The 27,752-nt window shown below is 43.7% G+C and overlaps 1 protein-coding gene across 1 annotated transcript in view; it reads left to right on the forward strand.

The window, feature by feature from the left end:
• NFE2L3 (NFE2 like bZIP transcription factor 3) overlaps positions 1-25,475 on the forward strand; it is a 32,080-nt gene extending 6,605 nt beyond the window's left edge. The window contains exons 2-4 of the mRNA XM_047096995.1: positions 18,918-19,094; positions 23,009-23,092; positions 23,696-25,475. Coding sequence (XP_046952951.1) covers positions 18,918-19,094; positions 23,009-23,092; positions 23,696-24,934 — 1,500 coding nt within the window. The 3' untranslated portion in view covers positions 24,935-25,475. The remainder of the gene's footprint in view (positions 1-18,917; positions 19,095-23,008; positions 23,093-23,695) is intronic.
• Positions 25,476-27,752: the final 2,277 nt, after the last annotated feature.

Consider the following 27,752-nt stretch of genomic DNA (forward strand, 5'->3'; position numbering starts at 1 on the left):
TCAGCTGGGGCTGTGACGCCCCTGCCCCGATTTATTCCTATTCCTTCTCTTGCCCGGCACAGGTTTCCAAAGCTCACGGTCATCTCTTCACTTTCATCTGGGGAGCGTCCACCAGCTCATTACCTACCTACCAATTCAATCTTTTGTCATTTGAGGCGCCCCATTAGGCTAGTGTGACCCATCTCCCCAGCTGCCCAAGCTGAGCTCATCTCCCACTTAGGTTCTACCTGTGGCCTACTTTCCACCTAAAACTTTCTCCCTTCCTTTTCCCCAGACCGCCCCGTGCTCTCCTGCACCTCACTCTGTCACCTTGGCCCAGAATGTGTCCTTTCATCCCTTCCAAGTCTTTTACTGCTACATTCTCAGACTTCTCTCAACTATCATCACCTCTGCGATAAGCATTTCCTGTTCTTTCCTTTGAGCCCGGCTGCACTGTGTAATGTTTCATAGGTGGGCCTTGGCATCCTCTCCTTGGGACTGCAGCGTCTTGAGCTTGGAAACTGAGTCTTCACTTGAACCTGCAAGTAGCACCAAGGCCAGGGTCAAGGGCAGAGGCCGGTGCAGCCCACCTCTGCTGAGCACTCCTCACCCATCCGTCACGTTGCCTTGCCAGAACTTCCAGAATGCCATGAGCTTGAACGGGTCTTGGGTCATTCAAGGCTAGATAGCGCCCCGACTGGAAAGTAGGTCAGATCTGAAATCCTGATAGGCCGTCTGACCATTTAATGCCAGTTTGAGTGGATGGGGGCCATGGAAAGCCGACTTTCAGGTTGACATGATCATTAATCAGGTGGTGAAATTTAGGATTGCCTAAAGTGATATAGCAAGTTAGTGACCTTGCCCGGAATAGAACAAATCACCACTGTTAAGCACCGAGTAAACCATACCTCCCACACACTACAAAACTTCAAACTTGGGGGAAACACGCTTCCCCCATCTACGGCAGTTTCTTGATATGAGTAGCTTATTCTCAAAATCTAGTTGTTAAGGACCTGTGTTAATATTCCAGTACACCTCTGGGCAGCAGAAGCTGGCTGAGGCTCAGACACACACCTGGGTTGGTTTGGGTTGAGTTGCAGATAGTGGTTGGCAGAGTATGGACAGTGACGTAGAGGCAAGGCATGGCCTTTTGAGGTTGGATAGAACTGGCTTCCCATTGGCATCAGGGTTCTTCGGAGAACAGAACCAGTATGATAAATATACATGTATGCATGTGTATACATCTAGTTTTTTTTTTTTTTTATGTTCATTGATTTATTTTGAGGAGGGGAGGGGCAGAGAGAAAGAGAGAATCCCAAGCAGGCTCCGCACTGTCAGCACAGAGCCCCATGCGGGACTCGAACCCATGAGCCGTGAGGTCACGACCTGAGCTGAAATCAAGAGTCAGACGCTTAACCGACTGAGCTGCCCAGGTGCCCCTATATATCTGTTTTAGAGATTTGTTTCAATTGGCTGATGCAGTTGTGGAGGCTGGCAAGTCCCAACTCTGGGGTCGCTGGACACTCCCAGCAGGCACTGATGCTGCAGGCTTGAGGCAGAATGTCTTCTGCCTCAGTGAAACCTCAGTTTTGCTCTTAAGATCCTTCAGCTGGTTGGATGAGTCTCACTCCGATTAGCAAAGTAATCTTTTACTTAAAGTCACTTGGTTGACTGTAGCTGTAACCACAAGTACAAAATATCCTGACAGTACCACCTCGGTTAGTGTATAATTGCATAACTGAGTACAAGAGCATAGCCACTTTGACACCTGAAACTAACCATCACACCATCCCAGCTCTGGCTCTTCCTGGGCAACCTCTGTGAGCCTTAGTTCCCAGATTGTAGAAGAGGAATATTAATGTCTTTTGGGGAGAGTTCTTATGAGGGTTAAAGAACACTGTATGTCAAAAGGCTAGTATAGTTCCTGGTGTGCTAATAGATGTCTAACAGATGATTTGCTCTTATCGCCCCTGAGCTGGGGGTCCGATCTCCAGGAAACCCCTGTCCTCTGGAGGAAAGCATCAGACTGCTAGGACATGCTGGGACCTGCTTTGCTGGAAATGGCTGAATGGATTGGGGTTGTGCCATGCTGAGAAGATCAGACTGAGGGAGGAACATGATGGGCAACTCAGATATTTGAAGAGCTGTTATGTAAGGGAGGCCTGGAAATTGTGGAGGAGCCAGACCCTGAACGTGAAGGCTCATCCAAAGGAAGAACTTTTGGGCGTGTCTGGGTGGCTCACTTGGTTAAGCGTCTGACTCTTGGTTTCGGCTCAGGTCAGGATCTCATGGTTCGTGAGATCAAGCCCTGCACTGGGCTCTGTGCTGACAGCGTGAAGCCTGCTTGGGATTCTCTCTCCCCTTTTCTCTCTGCCCCTCACTTGCTCTCTCTCTCTCTCTCTCAAAAATAGATATATAAACATTTTAAAATAAATAAATAAAGGAATAACTTTTGTTTGTTTTCAGGTAGGCTCCACACTCCATGTGAGGCTTGGACTCACAACCCTGAGATTAAGGGTCACGTTCTCTACCAACTAAGCCAACCCGGCACACTTTTCTTAGCCTTTCTTTATTTTTTAATTTTTTTAATTTTTTTTAACATTTATTTATTTTTGAGACAGGGAGAGACAGTATGAACGGGGGAGGGTCAGAGAGAGAGGAGACACAGAATCTGAAACAGGCTCCAGGCTCTGAGCTGTCAGCACAGAGCCCGACGCGGGGCTCGAACTCACAGACCACGAGATCATGACCTGAGCCGAAGTCGGCCACTTAACCAACTGAGCCACCCAGGCTCCCCTCTTATCCTTTCTCTAGAGTGGAGTTTCTCCCAAGGTCATCCAGTGACTGCATCATTTACTAAGTTGCTTGTTAAAATGTAGATTTGGGGGCCTACCCCTGATGGGCCGAATTAGAGCTTCTCAAGTGGGGCCTGGGAATCTCCAGTTTATGGGACCTCCCGATGATTCTTAGGTTTCTTTCCCATGGCCTCCCAATATCCCCCCTCCGCCCCCCCCCCCCAAATGGAAGACGTGCCTGGTGTTTTAAAGCTGAAGCCAGATCTCTCTAGTTCCTTGCTGAAGGGTGGGGGACTAGCTTGGCAAAAAACTAATAATGAATGCAAACTACAGTTGACCCTTGAACAATCAGGTTCAGGGTTCTGATGCCACACACAGGCGAAATGCCATGTGTAACTTTTGACTCCCCCCAAACTGAACTGCTGATGGGCTACTGATAACATGAAGAGTTGATGACATATTCTGTAAGTTATGTGCATGATGTTCTGTATTCTTACAGTAAAGGAAGCTAGAGCAAAATGTTAAGAAAATCATGGGGAAGAGAAAAAAAAAACTTTACGGTACAATGCTGTTAAAAACTCCACGTATCAGTGGACGTGCGCAGTTGAAGCCTGTGTTGTTCAAGGGTCAAATATAGCTCATGCATGAATGCAGTTGAAAGCTCGTGCTTAAGTTCTAAAGCAGGCAAAGCCAAGGTAGAAATACCAGAACAGGAGAGAACTTTCTGGGCAGGTGAAAACGTTCTGTGTTGCAGTTAAGATGTGAGTTAAGTGGGTGCCTCCATTTATCGAAATCGTACAGCTAAGGTTTATGCATTCCTGCCTATGTAAATCCTACCTAAATACCGTGCTAGAATAGTTTTGCATGGAGGGATGGAGATACTGATGATAGAAGAATGACAGAGTGCTGATAGTGGCTGAAATGGATGAAGGGTACATTACTATGTTCCGTTTTCTGCTTATTTTATGTGTTTGAAATTTTCAATAGTAAAGAAATACAAACACATTATGCATTTTGAGGCCCACTTGGCCTGTCTTGCCTGCTGGGGTAATCATTTATTTATTCATTAAAGAAATGAATCGTAAATGAATTTTTTTCTAATGTTTATTTATTGAGGGGGGGTGGGGGAAGGCAGAGGGAGAGAGAGAGAGAGAGAGAGAAAGAAAGAGAGAGAGAGAGAAAGAAAGAAAGAATCCCAAGCAGGCCCCGCTCTGCCAGCACAGAGCCCGATGCGGGGCTCAAACCCACAAACCACGTGAGATCATGACCTGAGCCAAAATCAGGAGTCAGACGCTCAGCCGACTGAGTACGCAGGCGCCTCTAAATGAATTCCTACTGCCTACCTCACCACTCCCCCCAACCCCTCAGCCTGCACAGAGGGGCTGCTTGTATGGGAAACAGCTCCTCTTAAAACCAGAGCCTGAAAAAAAATAAAATAAAAATAAAATCAGAGCCTGTGCGCTGGAGCTCATACCCTGTGTCATAGGTGTGGAGGCTCCTATTTAGAAACACCGTTATTTTTACACCTGACTTCTAGTGGGCAGTCACATCAAATAACTTCGTTTCAACCTTGGGGAGCATTCCTGCCAGTTGCTTAGCTGCCTCCCTGCCATGTCCAGGGGCTTCAGAAATGAGTTTAGCTTCTATCTCGTGTTATTATGGGAAAATTTCAAGCATATATTACACGTGGAGAGAATGGCTACCAGGGCCCAAGGTAATGGGACTTCCTGTCTCTGTTATCTGGTTTTAACAGTTACAGTTCATGGGGTCTTGTTTTGTCTATTACAGCCCCCACCCTACCCCCAGACTTCATTTCTTGTGATTCCCCCGGCCAGTTCCCTGCAGAGACTTCTCAAGAGAAGAGAAACAGCCCATCTTTGTTCCTGTCTGACTCTTCCCACTACCTTCACTGACTCAGAAAACCTTCTGTAAATATTTCCGCATATATCCCTAAAATATAAGGACCCTTCTAAACATCACCGGCGCATCACCATTAGCACAACCTAAAAAAATCAACTGTAATTCTTCAATAATCACCAAATTTCCAGTCGGTATTCAGGCTCCCCCAAACGTCTCACGAGTAGTTTTTCCACAGTTGGTTTGTTGGACTCACGATCCAGACGAGATCCACACCTCCCACACCTCGCATTGTAGCCAGCCGGCCGTGTTTGCACGGGAAGGTGATAGACAGACAGAACGTCGCTTCCTGGTCTGGAGTCAGCCCTCCCCATGGCTGCTGCTGTCATCTGCGTGGCACGGAGCGAAGCAAGTGGACGCCAGCGTGGGCAGTGATGTTGCGGTCAGGGCTCTGGCAGGAAGCACAATCTACCCTAGGTGGCTCAGAGGAAGGGACTTCATGAATGATCTCTTATGGGAACAGATGGGGATGTTAGAGGACCCAGAGACTTCCAAAGGGGAAGGGTTGAAAGTTTCCGAAGCTGAATGAGGAGGGGGCCGTCACTGACGATCAAAGCAGAGAAGTGCTCTGGCCTTTCCTTTGTTCGCTGTCCAGACTTCCTGCTTCTGCCGTCCCACTGTTGAACCCAGCTGGAAGCCAGCCTGCCCAGAGTTAGCAGGGGACAGCTTCTGTGGGCACACACAGATCTGGAGGGACAAACAAGAACTAGTGCAGGGGCTAAGATCCGGCCATGAAGGACAAATGCCTGCAGCCAAATCCTGGTTCTGTCACTTAAAAGCTGTGTGACTTCAGGCAAGTTGCTTAACCTCTCTGGGCCTCAGCTTCCTCCTCTGTAACAGGAGATAACAAGAGTACCTACCTCTGAGCAACTTAAATGAGATCACGTATGTGGTGCCTGGCCCACAGCGAGTGCTCAATAAATGTGAACTATAATTATTATAAACAGCTATTAAAAACCACCCAGGCCAAATAGAACACAGCCTCTCTTTATCTGGCTCCTCGTTTCTCTCTAGACCTGATGACTCCAGCTTGCCTCCAGCATAGAGACAGGCCTCAGAATTCTTTGGCCTTCACCCCTCTCCCTCTGATGTCATCCTTCTCGTAGGCAGCACACTGTTCTTTGTCTTTGAAGGTCCATCCAGCCCTAAAGGTCAAAGCAGGTCTCAGTCGTTCCTCCCCCAGAAGCATAAATGAAAGGCCCAGCTAAGCCAGCTGGGACTGTTCACAAAGACTTTTTTCAGGGTCAAGCTCTGCATCACAGTATTGAGGTCCCAATACATTATAATAAGTACAGGCTTGGAAATCATGGTGCCAGTTATCAGGAACTTCAGGGATTTAGCAAGAAGAGAAAAGCCCAGCTTTGCTCCTCTCTTCCCCTTCCCATTACCTCCACTGCCTCAGAAAATTTGCAAGACTTTGCACCTTAACATTGTTGGCGGGGGCGGGGTGGCGCGTCTGTGTTGCTCAGTCGGTTAAGCGTCCGGCTTTGGCCGTGGTCATGATCTCGCAGTTAGTGGGTTTGAGCCCCGCATCCGGCTCTGTGCAGACAGCTCAGAGCCTGGAGCCTGCTTTAGATTCTGTGTCTCCCTCTCTCTCTGCCCCTCCCCCGTTTGCACACAGTGTCTCTCTCTCTCTCTCTCAAAAATAAACATTAAAAAAAAAAGAAACATTCATTGGTGGCACAGGTGAATTACAGCTGGAGGACAGGTGTTGTAAGTTTACAGCCCATCAGGAAAGAAAAGATCCAAAGAATTATAATTTTTAAATAGAATAGGATAGATAGAATGAGATAAGTGTCATAAGAGAAAGCCCAGAAGCCATGGCGTTTTAGAGACAGAAAGACTTGAGTTTTAGCTTAGGGGCCCAAAGTCATAAGGTTGTGGATCCATGGGGAGGAAGAGACAAGTCCCCTCCTAGCAGAGGACTGTGGTGGAGAGAACGTTTCTAGCAGGTGCCGGTTCAGTCCAAGTCATTGGACTTGTAGAAGTGTTGAAGTGCTCCAGCTCACAAGTTTACGGTGGCTTCCTATGGCAAGTGTGGAAACTTTTTTTTTTTCTTAATTGAGTCCCAGCCCCACAAGAGTAAAAATCACCTACACACAAATAAAAAGTAACTTAATGATGGGTTTGACTTACCCACTCTTTAAATTAAGAGCATGGACCATAAATCTCCAGTATATACAACAGTACTCGTAAAACACATATGCTCTGTGTCTCAGCCCCATGTCACTGAGTTGAGAAAAACAGGAAGAGAAGAGAGCAAAGATGATAATTACTGGTATCAGGGTCAGGTATGGCTTTCTCTTGACATTCTGATGGAGTTGCCAGCAGTTAGTAATTGCAACTCTTGAGAATGAAAAAGCGGTGGAAAGGAGTCGTAATTAGTATAACATCTTAATGTACAAAGTGCTTTTTCTCAACGAATCCCTTAAAATGTGTGTTAGAAAATATCCTTCCACTCTACAGACAAGGAAACTGAGGGTCATAGTGGCCCAAGGTCACACAGCTGATAGGAGTAGGATGAGCCTTTTTACTCGGCCATTTTTGGATCTGAACCCTCCTTTGGGCTTTTGAGGTGCCTTGCAGGCTGTGCAAATTATATTTCAAGTGCCATAGGCCTTTTTTACTTTCTAAATAGAAATGTCATATCACATCCTCTACCCCTCCCTGCCTAGAGATCTGGCCTCCCCTTTCTTCTCGCCAAGAGAAAATTGCTAACTGTGCTGTCACAAATTGGGTTCTCTGGGGAGGGGACTCTGAGACCCAAGTTTAGTGTGCAGGGTGATTACAAGGGAGTGACTGTGGGCGCTACAACTAGGGAAAGGGGGACAAGAAAGCGACGGGGCAGAAGTCAAGCTTGGTGCAACCTCAGGAAACGAGCAGCTTCCGGGCTGACACGGCTCGTCACAGTTGGCCAGGCCTTTATACCGTCCCTGGTCAGCCTGGGTTACACAACTGGGTTACACACTGACCCGGGGAAGATTCTTCTCATTCATCACTTCTCATAGCACGTTTCTGTTCACTTTCTAATAGCTCGCAGCAGCTGGCACTTGAATGTGTAAGTGAAGGAGCAGCTAAGAAAATACTGAGTGCCCGAGGCTGTGCGGGTTCAAGTGTGTCTCTTCCCTGGGTCTTTGGAATCTTATTTGCCATCAAGATTCTTGATAGTTAGCAGTCTGCTCTGTCGTCCTCTGTCACCCTCACAGAGAGGGTGAGCATTTGGGACAGTCTTTGTGCCTGTTGTCCAGCTTGTTAATAGCACCCTCCTACCCTTTCAAAAATGGACTGGTTTGGGGCGCCTGGGTGGCGCAGTCGGTTAAGCGTCCGACTTCAGCCAGGTCACGATCTCGCGGTCTGTGAGTTCGAGCCCCGCGTCAGGCTCTGGGCTGATGGCTCAGAGCCTGGAGCCTGCTTCCGATTCTGTGTCTCCCTCTCTCTCTGCCCCTCCCCCGTTCATGCTCTGTCTCTCTCTGTCCCAAAAATAAATAAATGTTGAAAAAAAAAAAATGGACTGGTTTGGGTGCTAAATTGTCTGGCCACTTACGGATAGACCCTCGGAGAGGCAGAACTGGAAAGGGCCCTCTCCGGAGACTAGGTGGTACTCAGCACTGAAGTGAAGCAAGCCCTCCACGTCTCACCGCCTGCCTCTCCCGCCTCCCTCGATGTGGCCAGAGAGGAGGAGAGACAGTACCTGCGGGCAGCACAGCTCAAATTCCTGCTCCGACCTTGACTTTCCTCCCTTGGCTCCCCTGGCTAGCTCCAAATGCCTCCATCCTTAGGAGTATTTGCAAATCCTCTCACACGTAGACTCCGCCCCCAATTTGAATCTAGAGCCCCGCCTCCACTGTCTTCATGTCACCACCTGCTTCGTGGGTACATTGAGAGCCCCAAGATCATTGCTGCTAAGGAGCTGCGTTTTTGAACTTTTAATTAGCAAAATATGTTTTTAACGTTATTTATTTTGGGAGAGAGAGAAAGCAAGAAGGCGAGCAGGGGAGGAGGAGAGAGAGAGAGAAAGAGAGAGAGGAAGAGAGAATCCCAGGCAGGCTCTGTGCCGTGAGCGCAGAGCCCCACGTGGGGCTCCCTCTCATGAACCACGAGATCATGACCTGAGCTGAAATCAAGAATCTGACGCTTAACCGACTCAGCCACCTTTTAATTAGCAGAGCATTAAGAAAGTGGATATGTTCAAATACCACCGATGATGATGTAAATCAGCCCTTTTGGGAGGGTTGTTTGGCATACCCCATGAAAGAAGTTGAAAACATCATCAGCACGATTTATTTAAAAAGTTAAAAAATACAGGGGTGCACCCCTACTTGGGATTCTCTTTCTTCCTCTCTCTCTCCCTCTCAAAATAAATAAAGTTTAAAAAAAGTTAAAAAATATTAACTGGTGTGGGTAGATTTCAAGAATTCTTTCAAACTTTCCAATAGGGAATTCTATTACATAAAGCTTCCCAAATCTCTTTTTTCAAAACCAGCACAACAGTGATACCAAGACCTAAAAAAACAGATCAAAGAAATCTAAGAATTACTCTTACGCGTGTTCATGCAGAGTATTAAGTAAAATATTAGCAAGAGATACAAGAAATGTGGATGCAAAAAAATATTTTTTAAATGTTTATGTTACTTATCCATTGTTGCATTAACAAATTGTCCCAAATTTAATGGCTTAACACAACAAATATTTATTATCCCATGGTGTCTATGGGTTAGAAATTCTGGGGCCCCTTGGCTGGCTGGTTCACATTCAGGGTCTCATGAAGCCTTAATCGAGGTGTTGGTTGGGTTGTATTTATGTGAAGGCTTGATTGAAGCTGGAGAATACACTTCCGAGATGGATCAGTCATGGCTGTGGCGAGAAGCCTCAGTTCCTCGCCATAGAGAGCTTGATCTTCCAGCTCACGTGATGGCTTTCACCAGAGCAAGTGATAGGGAGCAAGGAAGAAGCCAGTGCCATAATCATCCCTTCCACCTTGCTTGTTCGAAGCAATTCACTAGGTCCAGCCCCCACACGAGCTGAGGGGAATTAAGCTTTACCTCTTGGAGGAAAGAGTGTCCAATAATTTCTGGGCATAATTTTTAAATCCTTTTATTTCATTTTATTTTTTTTATTAATAATTTATTTATTTTTTAACTTACATCCAAGTTAGCATCTAGTGCAACAATGATTTCAGGAGTAGATTCCTCAGTGCCCCTTACCCAGTTAGCCCATCCCCCCTCCCACACCCCTTCCAGTAACCCTCAGTTTGTTCTCCATATTTAAGAGTCTCTTCTGTTTTGTCCCCCTCCCTGTTTTTATATTATTTTTGTTTCCCTTCCCTTCTGTTCATCTGTTTTGTCGCTTAAAGTCCTCATATGAGTGAAGTCATATGATATTGGTCTTTCTCCGACTAATTTCACTTAGCATAATACCCTCCAGTTCCATCCACATAGTTGCAAATGGCAAGATTTCATTCTTTTTGATTGCTGAGTAATACTCCATTATATATATATATATACACACACACATATACATACACACACACACACACACACCCCACATCTTTATCCATTCATCCATCGATGGGCATTTGGGCTCTTTCCATACTTTGGCTATTGTCGATAGTGCTGCTACAAACATTGGGGTGCATGTGCCCCTTCAAAACAGCATCCCTGTATCCCTTGGATAAATGCCTAGCAGTGCAATTGCTGGGTCATAAGGTAGTTCTATTTTGAATGTTTTGAGCAACCTCCATACTGTTTCCCAGAGTGGCTGTGCCAGCTTGCATTCCCACCAGCAGTGCAAAAGAGATCCTCTTTCTCCACGTCCTCACTAGCATCTGTCGTTGCCTGAGTTGTTAATGTTAGCCATTCTGACAGCTGTGAGGGTGGTATCTCATTGTGGTTTTGATTTGTATTTCCCTGATGATGAGTGATGTGGAGCATTTTTTCATGTGATGGTTGGCCATCTGGATGTCTTCTTTGGAGAAGCATCTGTTCATATCTTTTGCCCATTTCTTCACTGGATTATTTGTTTTTTGGGTGTTGAGTTTGATAAGTTCTTTATAGATTTTGGATACTAACCCTTTACCTGGTATGTCATTTGCAAATATCTTCTCCCATTCTGTTGGTTGCCTTTTAGTTTTGCTGATTGTTTCCTTCACTGTGCAGAAACTTTTTATTTTGATGAGGTCCCAGTAGTTCATTTTTGCTTTTGTTTCCCTTGCCTCTGGAGACGTGTTGAGTAAGAAGTTGCTGTGGCCAAGATCAAAGAGGTTTTTGCCTGCTTTCTCCTCAAGGATTTTGATGGCTTCCTGTCTTACATTGAGAACTTTCATCCGTTTTGAGTTTTGTATATGGTGTAAGAAAGTGGTCCATGTTCATTCTTCTGCATGTCGCTGTCCAGTTTTCAGCCACTTGCTGAAGAGACTGTCCGTCTTTTTCCATTGGATATTCTTTCCTGCTTTGTCAAAAATCGGTTGACCTTTAAATCCCTTTAATCCTCAATATCCATTTCTACTTTTTAAAAAATACCTTCAGAAATAAGGATAGACCTTCCCACCACTAAATCCTCAAATACGTTCTTCCATCTACTTCCTCCTAATCTTGAAATAAAAGCTCTAATTTCACCTCTTTCTGAATCAGCCGCACCACTTGTACTTTGCAATTTGCCCTCTGTTGCCTTCTGTGGGACCTTGCTTTACCGTTACTCTGTCTCCTAAACCATTCCCTTACAAAGGTACTGTGGTTTCTGTTGTCTCTAAAACCGAACAAAACACTGCTCTGTCATATGTCACTCACTTCATAGCCAACATTCCTGAAGAATTGTCTGGATGCTGTTTCTAATTTGTCAGTTCCCATTTATTCTTCTATACAGTATCACTGGCTTTGACCCTAAATTGACCTTTTTTTTTTTTTTTTTTTTTTAGTTTATTTATTGAGAGAGAGAGAGGGAGAGAGAGAATATCAAGCAGGCTCTGTGCTGTCAACACAGAGCCCGACTCGGGGCTTGAACTCACGAACCGTGAGATCATGACCTGAGCCAAAATTAAGAGTCTGATGCTTAACCGACTGAGCCACCCAGGCACCCCCTAAGTTGATTGTTTTCAGGCCGCCACCAACTTTCTTATTGCTAAAATTACTACTACTTTTCTGTCTTTACCATGTGCAACCCCCAAGGAGCACTCAACACCATCAACCACTCCATTCTTCTTGAAACGCTCTCAGATTCTGACGCATTGCTCTCCTTTGGCTGCCCTGCATCTCGCTTTCTGTCCTCCTCAGCGTCTTTGCCAGCTCCTCTGCCTGACCACGGGATGTTGCAGTTCCTCAGGACCCAGTGCCGAGCCCCTTTCCCTTGCTTTGTCCTCTCTTGCTGGAATCTTGCTAGTTCCTGTAGGGTTTTGTCTCTGCTGCCACTGTTGAGATGTTCCCAGTTTATACCTCCAGTTCACACCTTTGCTGTAAATTCCGGATTCTAATCTCACCAGTGTGTGTAATAAGGCATTTCTACCTGACTTTTCACGTCTCACATTTAACATGTCCAAATTAAACAACTCACTCACTGTCTTTCTGCCGTTCTCTCCATAACTGTCCACCAAGTTATTCAAGCCAGAAATCTAGGAGTCATTATTTTTAAATGTTTTTATTTATTTCTGAGAGTGAGAGAGTGCACATGAGCAGGGGAGGGACAGAAAGAAAGGGATCTGAAGCGGTTTCGCAGCGAGCCCCGCAGTGAGCCTGATACGATGCTCCAACTTACAAACCTTGAGATCATGACCTGAGCGGAAGTCAGATGCTTAACCGGCTGACTGAGCCGCCCAAGCGCCCCTAGGGGTCATTCTTAATTCTTCTCTTTTCTTGATCTCCCATTTCCAGTCCATCAACAAGCCCTGCATATTCTCTCTCTACAAGATAGCATGGATTTTCTCTTTCTTACCACCACCTTCTTCCATATTGTCATCTACTGTCCCTTAAATTATTGTAGTAGCCTCCCCACTGGTCTGTGTCCCCACTTCTGCTCTTGCACTTCTGCAGAGACTGGATGGGTGGCGGGGGAGTAAAAACAACCCTATGCCATTAATGATCAATAGGAAAAAGACCAACACCCTGATGGCAAAATGGGCAAAGGCCATAAACAGTTCGCAGAAAAGGAAATACAAAGGCTCTCAACCACACTCGGTAAGACCAAGTAAAATTACAATGAGATACCAGTTTTCATCTATCAAGTTGGCACTTTTATCCATTGTTGGTAGGGATTTAAGTTACCACAAACATTTCTGAAGGGCTCTTGGGTAGAATCTGTCAAATAAAAAATGTGCATCTCCATTGACCTAGCATAGGTTCTAGGAATTTGTTCTGCTTGCACACGTCTGCAAAGAAGTATGGATGAGGACGTTTTAATATTGTTTGTTAGGAGGAAATGTTGGAAACAAGTGAATATCCATCATTTAGAAACTAATGAAACACGTTATGGTAACAGGCACATGAGCGCGCTCTTGGGATGTTACCCGTTGCCTTTGATGTATTCCTCTTTTTGTTTCTTTAGATCTCGGCTCAAATACCACCTCCCCTGAGAGCCCTTCCCTGGCCACACACTAAAGGGGGTCTCCTCTTTCCTCTTTCACTTGCCGTCGTTTGCAGTTATTTTGTTAGTTCACTTGTATTTTCGGCTCCCTGCCTTTGAATGTGAACTCTGAAGGGGCAGTCTGAATTTTTCACTCTTGCAGCCCCCAGCATCTAGTATGTATTGATTGAACGAATGACTAAAAACTGCTGAATCTCGAATAAAAGTCCATGTGTTATCCTTGCTGATGGTGAATCATTAAAAGTATTCCCATTAGAGGTGCCTGGGTGGCTCAGTCGGTTAAGTGTCTGACTCGTGATCTCAGCTCACGTCTTGATCTCAGGGTTGTGAGTTCAAGCCCCGCATCGGGATCCATGCTGGCCATGAAGCCTACTTTAAAAAAAAAAAAAAAAAGGCATTCCTATTAAAGTCATGAGCAGGATGAGAACGTCAGGTATGATGGTCTGGTTCAAATGTGTATTTGATCCTCATCCCCCTTTCTAGCCCAGGGCTCCCCAAACTCTTGGTTTCCTAAAAGTTAAGAGCAGTGGGAGCATCTTTTGCTATAATATTTGGTCTTTGGCCCTCAGCTCTTAAAATAGTTCTAGAGTAAAATAGTTCTAGAGCCGTAAAGGTAAAATGAACGTCTTGTTATTTACAACAAGCCCCTTGCAACCACTCTCGATTTATGTTAATGAGGTGGCCTTTGTAAAGTCCCCAGAGGTGGGGTGCCAAGGCCACCACCCCCCTTACCTCTCAGACCTCTGGGGAAGCTGCCATCTGGCAGCTCAGTTGTGACCAGCGGTCAATGATTTAATCAGTCGTGCCTGCCAAGTGAAGCCGCCATTAAGAGAAGCCCCAAGGTGTGGCGTTCAGAGACCTTCCAAGCTGGTGAGGATGTGCAAGAGTGGCACGCCCTGGGGGTGGAGCCTCCTTGCCCCTTCCCGCATACCTCGCCCCTGGTGCCCCTGGTGGTTCCTGAGTTGTATTCTTTTATAAAAAAATGGGAACCTCGTAAGTACAATTTTTTTTTTCCTGAGATCTGTGAGCCACTCCAGCGAATTAATCAGTCCCGAGGAGGGGGTCGTGGGTGGTTCCGAAGCACGCACAGGTGACAACCTGGACCGGCACTGGACATCCGAAAGAAGGGGCATGGGCAGGCTTGTGAGAGCAAGCGCTCAACCTGTGGCATCTGGTGCTCTGCTCGGTTAGGTAGCATCAGAATTGAGTTAAAATGGGAGGACGCCCCGCTGTGTTGCAGAATCGCTTCGTGTGTGGAAACCTACATCTGGCGGCAAATGAAATAGTGCCGTAGTTAGTAGAGTATCCAGAGGAGACGCACTGAGTGCTTTCCTGGAATCAAGGGTCACTGTTACTATTAAGCATACCGGAAGCATACCCAAAGCAATTAGGCAAGAAGACGAAAATATGAATCTAAATAGTGGAAAGGATGAGGGGAAAATAATAAAGCAATTGATACGGCTATTGTACACTTCAGGAAGAAAATAACAGACTAGCAGAAAATTTAATGGAAGAATACTTCTGGGTCAACCCTTTGCTGTTGCATTGACCAAAGTGACTCTGCCATGTATGGATTTTTAGGGTCACTCTTTAGTGAGGTAGAACCTCAAACTTTAAAAAAAGCCACAAGAATAGCATATATCCTTTACTCGGGTTTACCTGTTGTTTGCATTTTGCCCCATGACCTCCCTGTTTTATTTATTTATTTATTTATTTTTAAATTGTTTTTTTTTTTTAATTTTTTTTAACATTTATTTATTTTTGAGACAGAGAGAGAGAGAGCATGAACAGGGGAGGGTCAGAGAAAGGGGGAGACACAGAATCTGAAACAGGCTCCAGGCTCTGAGCTGTCAGCACAGAGCCCAACGTGGGGCTTGAACTCACGGACCACGAGATCATGACCTGAGCCGAAGTCGGCCGCTTAACCGACTGAGCCACCCAGGCGCCCCGATGACTTCCCTTGTTTTATAATTATCGCTAGCTATCTCTACAGAATTCTTTTGGTCGTGAGACATTTAAGAGTGAGTTGAAGCTGTTTTGTCCCTCAGTACCGAAATACTTAAGTGTATATTTATCAAAATTATCAAAATTACGAAATGAACCTAAATCTAAGACCGTTGTCTAATCTGTCCATATTCACATTTTATCTATGATCACAGAAATGTCCTATATAATACTTTTTCCTCCTGGATCAGCATCTAACCCAGGGTCACACATTGTATTCAGTTGCCAAGTCTCAGGCACCTTCCATCTGGAAAAGTTCCTGTCTTGGATTTCTTAAACTCTAGATTTTGGAAGCGCATCAGACAGTTATTTGTAAAATGGCCCCAATTTTTATTTGATATTTCCTTGTGACTATGTTGAGATTATGAGTTTTTGGCAGGAATATCACAGAAGTGGTCATTTATACTTCTCCATATCGTATCAGAAGGCACATGATGTCAGTTTATTTCCATTTTGTGATGCTGGAATCTACCATTAGGCTTAGGTGGTGTTGGCCATGTGTCTCCTGTTGTGTTATTTTTCTCTTTGTAATTAAGTTATCTGTGAAGTGATACTTGAGACTATTACACTACCTTGTTTCTTGTCAAACTTTTACTCCCTAGTTTTAGCATCCCTTGATGATTTTAATTGCATTCTACTGTAAGAGATTTCCTTTTTCCCTCATTTACTTGTTTGTGTTCAAATGGACTCTGATTCTTCTGTTTAACTCATTTAATGAGTTATTCATTATTAAAGGATTTTTTTCTGCTTCTTGTAACGTGAACAGTGGTCATACAGAACTTCTCTACCTTCAGTTTTTCTCTTCCAGAGTTTTTAGGCAGGCCATTACCGCTCTTAAGTACCCCCCCCCCAAAAGCCTTTCCAGACTAAAGTCTGCTTGGTTTCTTTATCGGCTTCACCCAGGCCTGTATTAGCTACCTGTTCCCTCTGTTTTGTTTCTGTAACTTTAGACTTAACATATTCCTCTGTTTGCAAGTCCACATGTGTCTATACATGTTGTATTAACTCACATACTACAGATTAATGAAAAGGACCTCGCTTCATGGCTCTAAACCAGGTCATGCAATTTAGAGTTTAGAAGCTCCTAAGCCCAAACAGCGAATTTGTAAACAAAGTAAGCTGCCTCAGGAACCCAGAATTTGTGAATTTGTTTATCTTCAGGCTTAACTCTCCCTCAAAATAAATAAACAAACCTTAAGAAAAGAAAGGAAAGGAAAAGAAACCTTGCTTTGGCAGGAGAGCCATTAAAAGAATGATGACCCATCACCTTTTTCTTCCTTCCCCAAATTTAGGTAGGAATCAGCACGTCATTGCAGGAAAGAGCAAGACAATAGCAGCTCACCAGTTGGAAGCAGGTCCCTACCAGAGTCTGCGGATGTTGTGTCTAGGAATTCGTCTATTCCACAAGTATCTACTAAGGGTCTACTATGTGGCTGGTGCTAAATGCTATGAAAAAAAAATTATGAAGCAAGGGAAATAGATATTGATGGGAGAGGAGAGGTGCCTTTTTATTTATTTGTTTTAAATAATAGTAACATGGTGATTTTGACTAGAGACCTGAACTTCAAAGCCACGGGGTGGGGAGTGGAGGAGTGAGCAGAGGGAGAGCCCTACAAGCAGAAGGAACAGGAAACACGAGCTGGGAGATGGGGTGGTGTCTGGTGCCTGAGACTGAGCCTTGGGGGGGGGGTACTGCCTTGTTTAGAGGCGGTGAACATGAAGCTTCAGCCAAAGAGAAGTAGCTGGTGAGGTAAGATGATAGAGAAGGTACTCGGATGCCAGGTGAAGAAGCTGTTTCCAGAAGGAGGGAGTATCTAAGGGAAATGTTGACGGGGTCCGGTAAGGTGAGTGCGGAGAACTGTCCGACTTGGGGAGACCCTGGTGAGGTGTTTCAAAATTCCCACAGGAGTAGGTCCAAGAGAAAATGCATGGAGACCAGAGGACTCTTCGGAGGATTGTGCTCTAAAAGGGACCAGAAGAATGGGATGGGATCCAGAGAGTAACATGGGACACCAAGGGAGGGATTTTTAAAGATGAGAGGTGGTGTAGATTCGTAGGCTGGTGGGAATAATCCAAAAGACAGGAAATAATTGACGCAGAAGAGGACAGAGTAGCAGAAGCAGTGTCCTTGAGCACAAGAGTGGGGTCATGCAGAGAGACCGACTGAGACAGGAACAAGACCGACCCCAGGTCAGGAGGGAAGCTGAGAAGGTCAGAGTTCAGTCCAGCGAACAGAGAAGCCAGTAAACCAAGTGGGCCACTAGCACGCGTGCTTCTTCTTTCTGCTCGTCTTGATTTCTTTCCTTGCTTCTGGCATCTGTAGATTTTACATTCCTTTGACCTTCATGTGTTTTTATTTGCTTGTTTTGTAAAATTAGCATTTCTGTGCATTAAGAGTATGGGCGTGGTGCTGATGTCCTGGAATTAGCCCAGTGTACGTACTATCCCTCCTGAAAGAGAAAAGTTACAAATAGATCCTTTGATGGAGCAGCTGGGTGGCTCAGTTGGTTAAGCGTCCTGTTCTTGATCTTGGCTCAGGAGCCCTGCAAATTGTCAGGCTGCTGAGAGCCAGAAGCCTGCTTGGGATCCTCTCCTCTCTGTCCCTCCCCTTCTCGCATGCGAGCACGCTCTCGCTCTCCCTCTCTCTCAAAATAAATACACTTTAAAAACGGGGGCGCCTGGGTGGCTTCAGTCGGTTAAGGGTTCCGCTCTTGATTTCGGCTCGGGTCATGATCTCAGTTTCGTGCGTTCGAGCCCCACGTCAGGCTCTGCGATGATAGCACAGAACCTGCTTGAGATTCTCCCTCTCTCTCTCTGCTGCGCCCTTAGTCACACTCTTTCTCAAACAGAAGTAAAAATAAATTAAAAAAAAAATAGATCCTTTGAAAGCATTTGAGCAGCTTTGATCTTATGTTAGAGGGGGGAGAATTGTAAGCCTTTAATATAATTAAAAGTATCAGTATATACAGTGTATGTTAATGGTCGACTCTTATGTCTCCAATTAAATTGAAAAGTAGTAGGACTCATATAAGCAAGCATAGTTGAAAATCTCTATGGAGGGGCACTTGGGTGGCTTGGTCGGTTTCAGCTCAGGTCATGATCTAAAAAAATTTTTTTTAATTTAATCTCTGCAAGTTCTATAGAAAGGTGTAAGTAGTGCCTGCTGTATTAGGGCAGGAGAGATGTAATGAACGATGCCGATGTCTCATTGAATTAACATAAAAATACCTATGGAGATGTTAGTCTGAGCTTTGTTGTTAACGTCTGTTAACGTTTTTTCTGGTTTTAAAAGAAGTAACATTTGTTGTGGGGCACCTAGGTGGCCCAGTCAGTTAAGAGTCCCACTCCTGATTTCAGCTCAGGTCATGATCTCATGGTTGGTGGATTCGAGCCGTGTATCAGGCTGTCTGCTGAGCGTGGAGTCAGCTTGGGCGTCCCCCCCCTCCCCCCCGTCGCTGCCCCTCCTCCCCCTCTCAAAATAAATAAACTTAAAAAAAGTCATTTCTTTGATACTGAAATAATGTAACGCCAGTCTTACCTTTTGACCTGTTTTTTTAAATGATCACTGAGCAGTGTTAGGCAGTTTTAAAGGTTTGACTTATTTGATGAAATACAGATTTCTGCTTAGCACATTTTTGGCTATTTTTATAGGAGAATGAGGTACTAGGAGAGAGACATCAAGAAGTGGGTCACAGCTCCCAGAACGAGGAAAATGAGCAAAGAGTATCAGCCCAAGAGCAAAAACTACAGCATAAGAATGAGGATGCACGCGAAGCAGCAGATAAACCTGACTGGGAGGCAGAAAAGACCACTGAATCTAGAAATGAGGTAAGCGTATCAATATCCAAGCGTGTTTTGGCTAGAAGGTATATTTTATGGCTTTGACAGTATGTGTGTCAGTAATGAATTCTGCATGTAAGGGTGCCCTACTATAAGCAAATCAGATATATGAAAAGATATTTTAATTGTGGAAGTGGTTATGATTCACAAAGGAATCAGCCCATAGAATTAGTAATCTCTGGTTAAACTCCAGATTGGGGGGAGGGGATGGGTATATATGTATTTACACACACACACACACACACACACACACACACCCCATCCAGGAGGTTGCTAGCAGGTTTTGTGTTTGCCATGGCAAGGAATAGAGGACTAGCATGCTAAACCCAGGAATCCTCAACCAGCCATCTGCAGAGGCACCCAAGCTCAGAACTTGAAGGCAAATGACCCCTCAATACACCAACTAGGTCTTGAGCTCAAATCCTCAGTGTCCCTGTAGGCCGTGCTGAATTCAGGAGCCTGCCTACTTTGTACCTCTAGCCTGGCCCAGTGGGACAGCCTCTTTAAGAGAGAGAGACAGAAACAGAGACAGAATTCGTCAGCAAAAAGCCTGACGTGGGGCTCAAACTCCTAAACCATGAGATCATGACCTGAGCCAAGGTCGGACGCTTAACCGACTGAGCCACGCAGGTGCCCCCCTCCTTTTGCTATTTTTCACCATACCCTTTTGCTGTGAGAGAGGCCAGGCTGAGAGCCGGATTCTTTCTGCAGCCTGTGCTTCCCCTCCTCCTTTCCATTGGACCATACTCTGTTTCTACTCAGCCCTGCCGGGGTTCTGCTCCACAAGCCTGGCAAACAAATCCTCCAAACACAGGCCTGGAGGTACCACAGACCCCAGACCACTCGGCACTTCCACTTAGAAGGTGCATCCTTGTAGGTCTTGCCCTGATGGTGCTCTCAGCCGTGACTTGCCCCAGACAAGGAACCATGTGTTTGTATTTAACATGAAGGTTTAGGAAGAATGATTAGGCTGACCATTTTGCACCTCAGGTATGGAATGTGTCTTGTAAGAATGGCTCAGTTGTCTGTTTTTGTGCGAGATCTATACCCAGCTAAACAAAAAAATAAAGCAATTAAGTAATGGATCAACCAAATCCTTTGAGACCAAAGGTCTCAAAATTGCTCTTTATAATTTCTTAAAGTGTTGTAGACAGGAGAACTCTGTTGCATGGACTGCAAACAGATTTAAGGTGCTCATATCATAGGAAGCATGTATTAGCCCATCTGATAAGATTCTGAAGAGAAGTGAGGGTTTCTTGTTTTTAAGAGGTGAGAGCAGGTTAAAGGGAAACACCGAAGAATAGGGAAACTCCCAAGGATGAATAGCAACATGAAGCCACATGAAACCATTATTCCCATCAGGGCAGAAGGGAACCTGGGGAGAAAGAGAGCTCAGTTGTCTCTAAGGCACATTTGTCTCTCCTTCCATCTCAGACCTTTCTCCCCTGTGGATCCAGTAAGGGTTAGCTCCTGTGTTCCATCTCCGGGGGCACTGAAGACAAGGGAACAAGCAAAGGTGTACAGAAACCTATCTGACTAGCCTGAAGGATCAGTCCAGAATTCATTTTAAGCAGAATGGGCTTTATACCCTTCCCTCACTGTTGTAAATATTAAGGCTTTCTTTTCTGCAAATAGCATTATTTACTCACCATTAAGGATTTTCACAGGATTCCAGATTTGTGCTGATACTCATTCTCACACACTCGTGACCATCTGCAAATTTTGGTTAGTGGCTGGGCAGGACTAATGGCCCAAGTTTGGGGTCATTAACAGAATAGGACACTACTAAAATTTCTTAAGAAATGAAGAATCATTTTAAGTTAACAGTCACGTTAGCAAATACGTCTTCTCCCCACTAAGAATGTGTGATTTGCCAGTAAAAAGAAACTGTATCTACGAATTTAGCTTAAGTGGTCATATAGCATCCATAGAAAGCACAGAAAGCCTTCTATTTGTTGTATGTTATGGGCCTCAAAAACAAGGAATTTGGTAGAAGAGGAAATGAAGTCAAGTATTAGTATAGACTTAGAATACTTCACACTGGTCTGAACCCTCAAAAAGGGAAACCTGAAAGTAAAAAGTGGAGGGAGGGGAGTCAGGAATGTGAACTTGCTAACACTTAAAACCCCTAGGATAGAACAAAAATGGAAATCCAGATTTTAAGTGCATAGCAGAACTCAGAAGCAGGAAAAGGAACTCAAGATAGTATGCAGCAAAGAGGGGACTCAAATCGAGAGTTAGACTGACCCCAAAGCTGAAGAAGCCCCAAGGAGGTATTGGATACAAATTTCATGACTGGGGTTGAATAGATGAGAAGTGAGGTCTCAAGTCCATACATGGGGGAGTGGGGGGGGGGGGAACCTAAGTTCCCCACCTAAAGCCTAGAATTTATAAAGTCTCTTTGTTCAGGAGGTAGGGACTAGGGCAACCCTAGCCACCACCAAGAAGACAGCAAAGAAGTCCATTCGTCCTTAGAAATCAGAAGTCCAAATGGGCCCCAAGGTTTGATTTGGAGTCTGAATCTGCACTACCATTGTTACCAGGAATCCTGAGCCGAGAAGGCAAAGTCTACAAGATGATATAAAAAATGGTCCTTGCAGAGAAAAATAAAATTTAATAGTAAGTTGGTAACCCTTGGTGTGTGATTCCCATGGAAACCGTTCCCAACAAAGATGAACTCACCTTTAAATATAAAGGGGGCACTTGGGAGCCTCAGTCAGTTAAGCATTGGACTCTTGATTCCAGCTCAGGGCATGATCTCGCAGTTCATGGGTTTGAGCCCTACCTCAGGCTCTGCCTCAGTAGTATGGACTACTTGGGATTTGCTCTCCCTCTCTGCCCCTCCCCTGCTCATACTGTCTCTCCGTTTCTCTCAAACATTTAAAAAACTTTTTAATAAAAAAAAGTCTCTCAGAAAAGACTAGAAGTATGAAGGTGAAGCACCGTTCAGAGTGTTTATGGCAAAATATTTTGAAAATTAAAATGATCTTAGGACACTCAGATTAAATACCAAGCAGAGTAGGGGCGCCTGGGTGGCTCAGTCGGTTAAGCGTCCGACTTCAGCTCAGGTCACAATCTCGCGGTCCGAGAGTTCGAGCCCCGAGTTGGGCTCTGGGCTGATGGCTCAGAGCCTGGAGCCTGCTTCTGATTCTGTGTCTCCTTCTCTCTCTCTCTGCGCCCCTCCCCCGTTCATGCTCTGTCTCTCTCGGTCTCAAAAATAAGTAAATGTAAAAAAAAAAAAAATTTTTTTTTAAATAAATACCAAGCAGAGTAAATAAAAATGAATTAAGTCCCCAAATACATCCAGCTGAAATAGGACAGCAATTTTAAAGGGAAAAAAAAAATCTTTAAATTACTGGAGGAAAAAAGATTGGCATAACAACAGATGGATAGCAAACATCAATAGCGATGCATGCCTTAGTGCAAAGCACGAAGGGAAAACATTAAACCTGATCATCTTAACAGATAAATCATTGTTTAAGCATGAAAGCAAAGTAACTCCAGGTTCCAAAAATGAATTTGCCACCGATGGAGCCACTCTAAAAAGATCAAAGGAGTTATTTCAATTAACCTGAAGGCTGAGGATGAAGCAGTGAGTGAAATTGGCAAAACATTTTGGAGAAGTCTAAATACGTATTTGACTTGTAAAAATTACAGAATTTGGTAACCAATTTAGAAGGTAAAAATAAGGCAGAACAATACTAGGCAAAAATTATATGGAATGTGGTTAGGGCAAGAATGGGGGAGATGTTTGGAGTTCAAGATTCTTATTTTAAGGAGGGATATTAAAATATTGAGTACTGAAAAAGATCTAAAAATTCCAAAATAGGGATGAAAATCCAGTGGAGAGAGCCCCCAAGCAACCTTCCTAAATGAATGGTGCACCTTACGTTTTTTTCTAGAGATCTCTAAATGGGACAGACACTGCTTTCTCTCTGGAAGACTTGTTTCAGTTGCTTTCATCACAGCCTGAAAATTCACTGGAGGTAATTGGAAACCTGACTTTTATCCTTGTAGGAAAATCACTGATCTGTGAACGTATTTAACTTCTTTAAGCTGAATGACATGGTTTAGCTTGTACAATAGGATCTACTGGTGGTGTATTAAATGCAGGTTTAGGATTATTACTTTTTATAGAAATACTTGAATTTTGGAGAATTTGCTAAATTATATATCCTTCTAAATGATCACAAGCATATTGAACAGAATGGCAGTAAACATCAGACATACCAAGGCATACTTCATACTTCAGACTAGCATAATTTACCTTAAAAAAAAAAAAACCTGCACCCACCTTCCCCAGACTTCTTCACTGTAACTGTTAATGTTGACTGTTGCATCTATAAAGCAGCAAATTACTACAGTAATTGTTTTAACATCAAGGCCAGCTTTTAATACTAATTGAATCAAACTTTCCCCAAAAATAGCATCGTTCACATTTCAGCTCACATTGCATGTTGTATTTTCCTGTATTTAAAGTGATTCATAGCTAACAGCATGTTTGTAATAGAGAAAAGTGCTAAATTAGGTACTAGAACTATTGAAATAGGGTTATGTGTATTTAAAAAGTTTTTTCTTTCCCTTTTCAGGGCCTCTTACTTGGAGATACTCCTCCAGTAAGTATCAACGATGGCATGAATTCAACATATAATGTGAATTTTAGCCAGGCTATAAGTCACGATGTGAATCTACATGAGGCCATGTTGCTGTGTCCTGACAATACGTTTAGAAGAGATCCAGTAGCAAGGACTTCACAACCACCACAAGAACCATTTCTGCACTTAAATTCTCATACCAATTCTGAGCAGACCCTTCCTGGGACTAATTGGACAGGATTTCTTCCCCTTGTTGGCAATCAGATTCATCTAACAAGTGAGGATCTTCTACATGACCTTGATATAAATATATTTGATGAAATAAGTTTAATGTCTTTGGCCACAGAAGAAGGTTTTGATCCAATGGAAGTTCCTCAGCTTTTTCAAGAACCAGATTCCGATTCTGGGCTTTCCTTAAATTCAAGCCACAATAGTACCTCTGTCACCAAATCTAATTCTTCCCATTCTATGTGTGGAGGTGCTACAGGTTCTAGTAGTGACCTTGAATCTCTCTCCCACCATGACTTGGAAGGGGCTGTGGGAGGCTACTACCCAGAACCCAATAAGCTTTGTCACGTGGATCATAGGAGTGATTCTGGTTTTCATGGGGATCTTGCATTTCAACACCTATTTCATAACCACACTTACCACTTACAGCCAAGTGGTATAGAATCCACTTCTAATTCTTTTTCACGGTATGGGAAGTCACAGAAAATACGGGGTAGATGCCTCAATGACACAGACAGAAACTTAAGCCGTGATGAGCGGCGTGCTAAGGCATTGCATATCCCTTTTTCTGTAGATGAAATTGTCGGTATGCCCGTTGAGTCTTTCAACAACATGCTCAGCAGGCACTATTTGACAGATTTACAAATGTCACTCATCCGTGATATTAGAAGAAGAGGGAAAAATAAAGTTGCTGCTCAGAACTGTCGTAAGCGCAAACTGGACATAATTCTGAATCTTGAAGATGACGTATGTAACTTGCAAGCAAAGAAGGAAATCCTTAAGAGAGAACGAGCCCAGTATAACAAAGCTATTAACATACTGAAACAGAAACTGCATAACCTGTATCGTGATATTTTTAGTAGGCTAAGAGATGATGAAGGTAGGCCAGTCAATCCGAACCAATACACTCTTCAGTGCAGCCAAGATGGAAGTGTTTTGATTGTACCCAAGGAACTGATGACCCCGGGCCACAGAAAAGAAAACCAAAAGGGAAAAACAAAGTGAAGAAATTGAAGGCGGATCCATCAATATACCTTATGCATGAGGTATCAGAAACTGATACATGGTCACAAACCATTGAAACTGCTTCAAAGTTTAGCACAAGTGTTCTAAATATCTTAAGTACTGCTACTTGACAGGGCTACATTTTGAAGCTTTTATGGAGAAGTTTGGGAGAAGCCACAACTTTTTTCACGAAGTCCTACTGCATTATATGCATGATTCTTAAGTACTATTTATGAAGAACAGGGTGACATGAAAAACTGGATTAAGACAGCCCAGTCTTTGAGCTAATACTGGATGTGGATGTAATTAATTTTAAACGTATTTTGGTTTTTATAAAGGACTTGAAATGCAAAGTAGCCTTAATGTTTTTATTTAGGTAGCACTGACCTACAGTTCTACAAAAGCTATTTTAACTGGACTTTTATGAATGCAACCTATTGTGGAAATAAATCTTACAGTTGAATTTATAAAATAACTTTCCCCTTTTATACAGAAGTTCTAAGCAAATCATCCACATTTAGGAATACGGGTGACAGATCTAGTAAACGGAGCATTGTATTTTTAAAATTTGCACAGACTGATCAGAATCTAGCCAAATTATAGTATACCAGCTAAACTCATTACGGGAAGTCACTCCTTCAACCTAATAGCCACAATCTCTAAACCAACATGCCAAGAACAAAAATAGAGCTTCAAAATATTAGAGTACGTTAGGGTTCAATGCCTAAGGACAAAGACCTTTATAGTTACATAAGGGTTTATGCTTCCTTTAAGTAGAACATAAGTACCTGCATATAGGGTAAGAGAACTACCTGGGCAAGTTAGGCCAGCCCATAGAATAGGCTGCACATCTAGAATATGGATGTCCCCCTGCAAAAGGCTCACATAACATGAAAACGTTAAGTCACGCAAGGATACAAACCAATTGTAGAGGAAAGGGAAGTCAGTAGATGGGTATGGACTTTATAACCAAAAGAATTGGAAATACTAGAATCACAAAACTTAAAATTAAGAGCACATATGGGGGAGGGGGAGAGACTACCAAGCAGCCTACATGAAGTGCAGAGCCCAAGGGGCCATATAGCTCACAAACGGGGGGCGGGGATCACGACTAGGACCTGAGCTGAAATCAATTTCAGGCACCCCATCCTAGAAATTTAAGTGGCATTTGAGATGAAGCTCAATGAGCTTATTTCAGCAGTAAGATGGTAAAAAAAAAATGTTATCAGGAATTTCTGCCCTAGTGGTCTACCAGAGTATCACAAGTCAGAGTACTACTTTGTAGAAATGCTTCCAGATCTGGTCAGTTTTGTACAGTAACTTAAAATCTGTTTAGACTGGTTTTGTAAGGGAGCACACCTCCAATTGTAACTTGATCCTTGATTTTAACAAGACACATTCCCCCCAGAAGTTACTTACGTCAAATCTTCAATTTGAGCTTCTGTATTACCAATTTACTTGTAGGTCTTCAAACTACAAGTACCATCATACACTGTATTAACAGACTAGGCATGGTCCTCTAATCCTTGAAAGCACAAGCACAATGACCAACTACACTCAAAGCATCAAATGCAGGTAAATAAGGCACCTAAAGGTAACATGGACTCAAGACAGTCACAATAACTAAAAACTTAAAACTGTCTGGAAGGTATTTGGTCCATTGTGACCCGAAAAGTAAATCCATCAAGCTTCCTCCAAAGTTTTATCTAACCTTTTCACGAGTTTCCAATGGCCTCAAAAATCACAATGGCTTCAAAGCACGTAAATGGGAGCTTTCCCACAATATGCCAGTTTCAGCAATGGAAATCCCACACCAAAATTTCAGCCTAAACACTCTTGCAGATTGACCTGGATACCCAGATTGACTAAAATGTTCTTGCTAGCTAGGAAGTAGTCTTAAAATGGAGTTAGCCTGGAGTTCAGAGAATTGGTGAATGTTGGAAAAAAGGAGCAATCTGACCTAATTACTTTAAATATCAAAACCTAATTGAAACTATGTATTTTACTGGGTATAACTTGATTCAAGTTAAGTTATACCCAATTATCTGACCCATTTCCTGTTTATCACTCCAGTCAATCTGAACAAACCATGGCTCAGGAGACAGCACCTTTTTGGAGACTACATCAAAGTAAGATTTTAAGGGGAGAGTTACGTGAACTTCGTACCTAATGTGTTCCCAAGTATTTGGTACAGGGTTTACAAATGCAAACTGTAAGGGGATCACTAAGATCTACACAGTTGAGACGAGTATATCTACTCAAACATCTTGTAGTTTATAGTTTACCTTTGGCTGCTATGAAATAACACGTTTTGGTGAACACCTTTGTGCATAAGGGCCAACTCCCATCCCAGTTTGAGTTGGACCCAACATGAAATTAGTCTTACCTTCTTCACCTATGGGGAAAAAAACGTATTCCTGTTAAGCCATTCCTTCAATTACAAAGTTTCAAGAAATCTTAACAGATTCTCATCTTTGTTTTCCAGATAAAGCCATCCCGTTTCAAAAGTAGCCTCAATAGGCTGCAATGTTGAACAAAGTCTTAGAGAAGGTGAAATTAGATTCTCCACTGTACAATCTCCATGTAACATGTGGTAAACAAGAATGTCTGGATTATTTGGGTCCCCCGTCAAGGCTGGTTCCAGTTCCAACAGCGACCAGTGGAACTCAGGACACAATTTGCACACACCCAAGCCCCAGAATGGAGAATGCAAGTGCTTTTATCCTTCTTGATCCGTCTTCCTCCTGAATTTGCCCCTTTCTTGGGTAGTCTACTACTCACCTCACTAATTTGACCAGTCACCAAAAGACCCGTTTCA

Source organism: Lynx rufus, unplaced genomic scaffold (genome assembly GCF_022079265.1).
Source record: "Lynx rufus isolate CCGP_SWC_20201006 ecotype Redwood Valley unplaced genomic scaffold, mLynRuf1.p SCAF_4, whole genome shotgun sequence".
In the NCBI taxonomy this organism is placed as follows: Eukaryota; Metazoa; Chordata; class Mammalia; order Carnivora; family Felidae; genus Lynx; species Lynx rufus.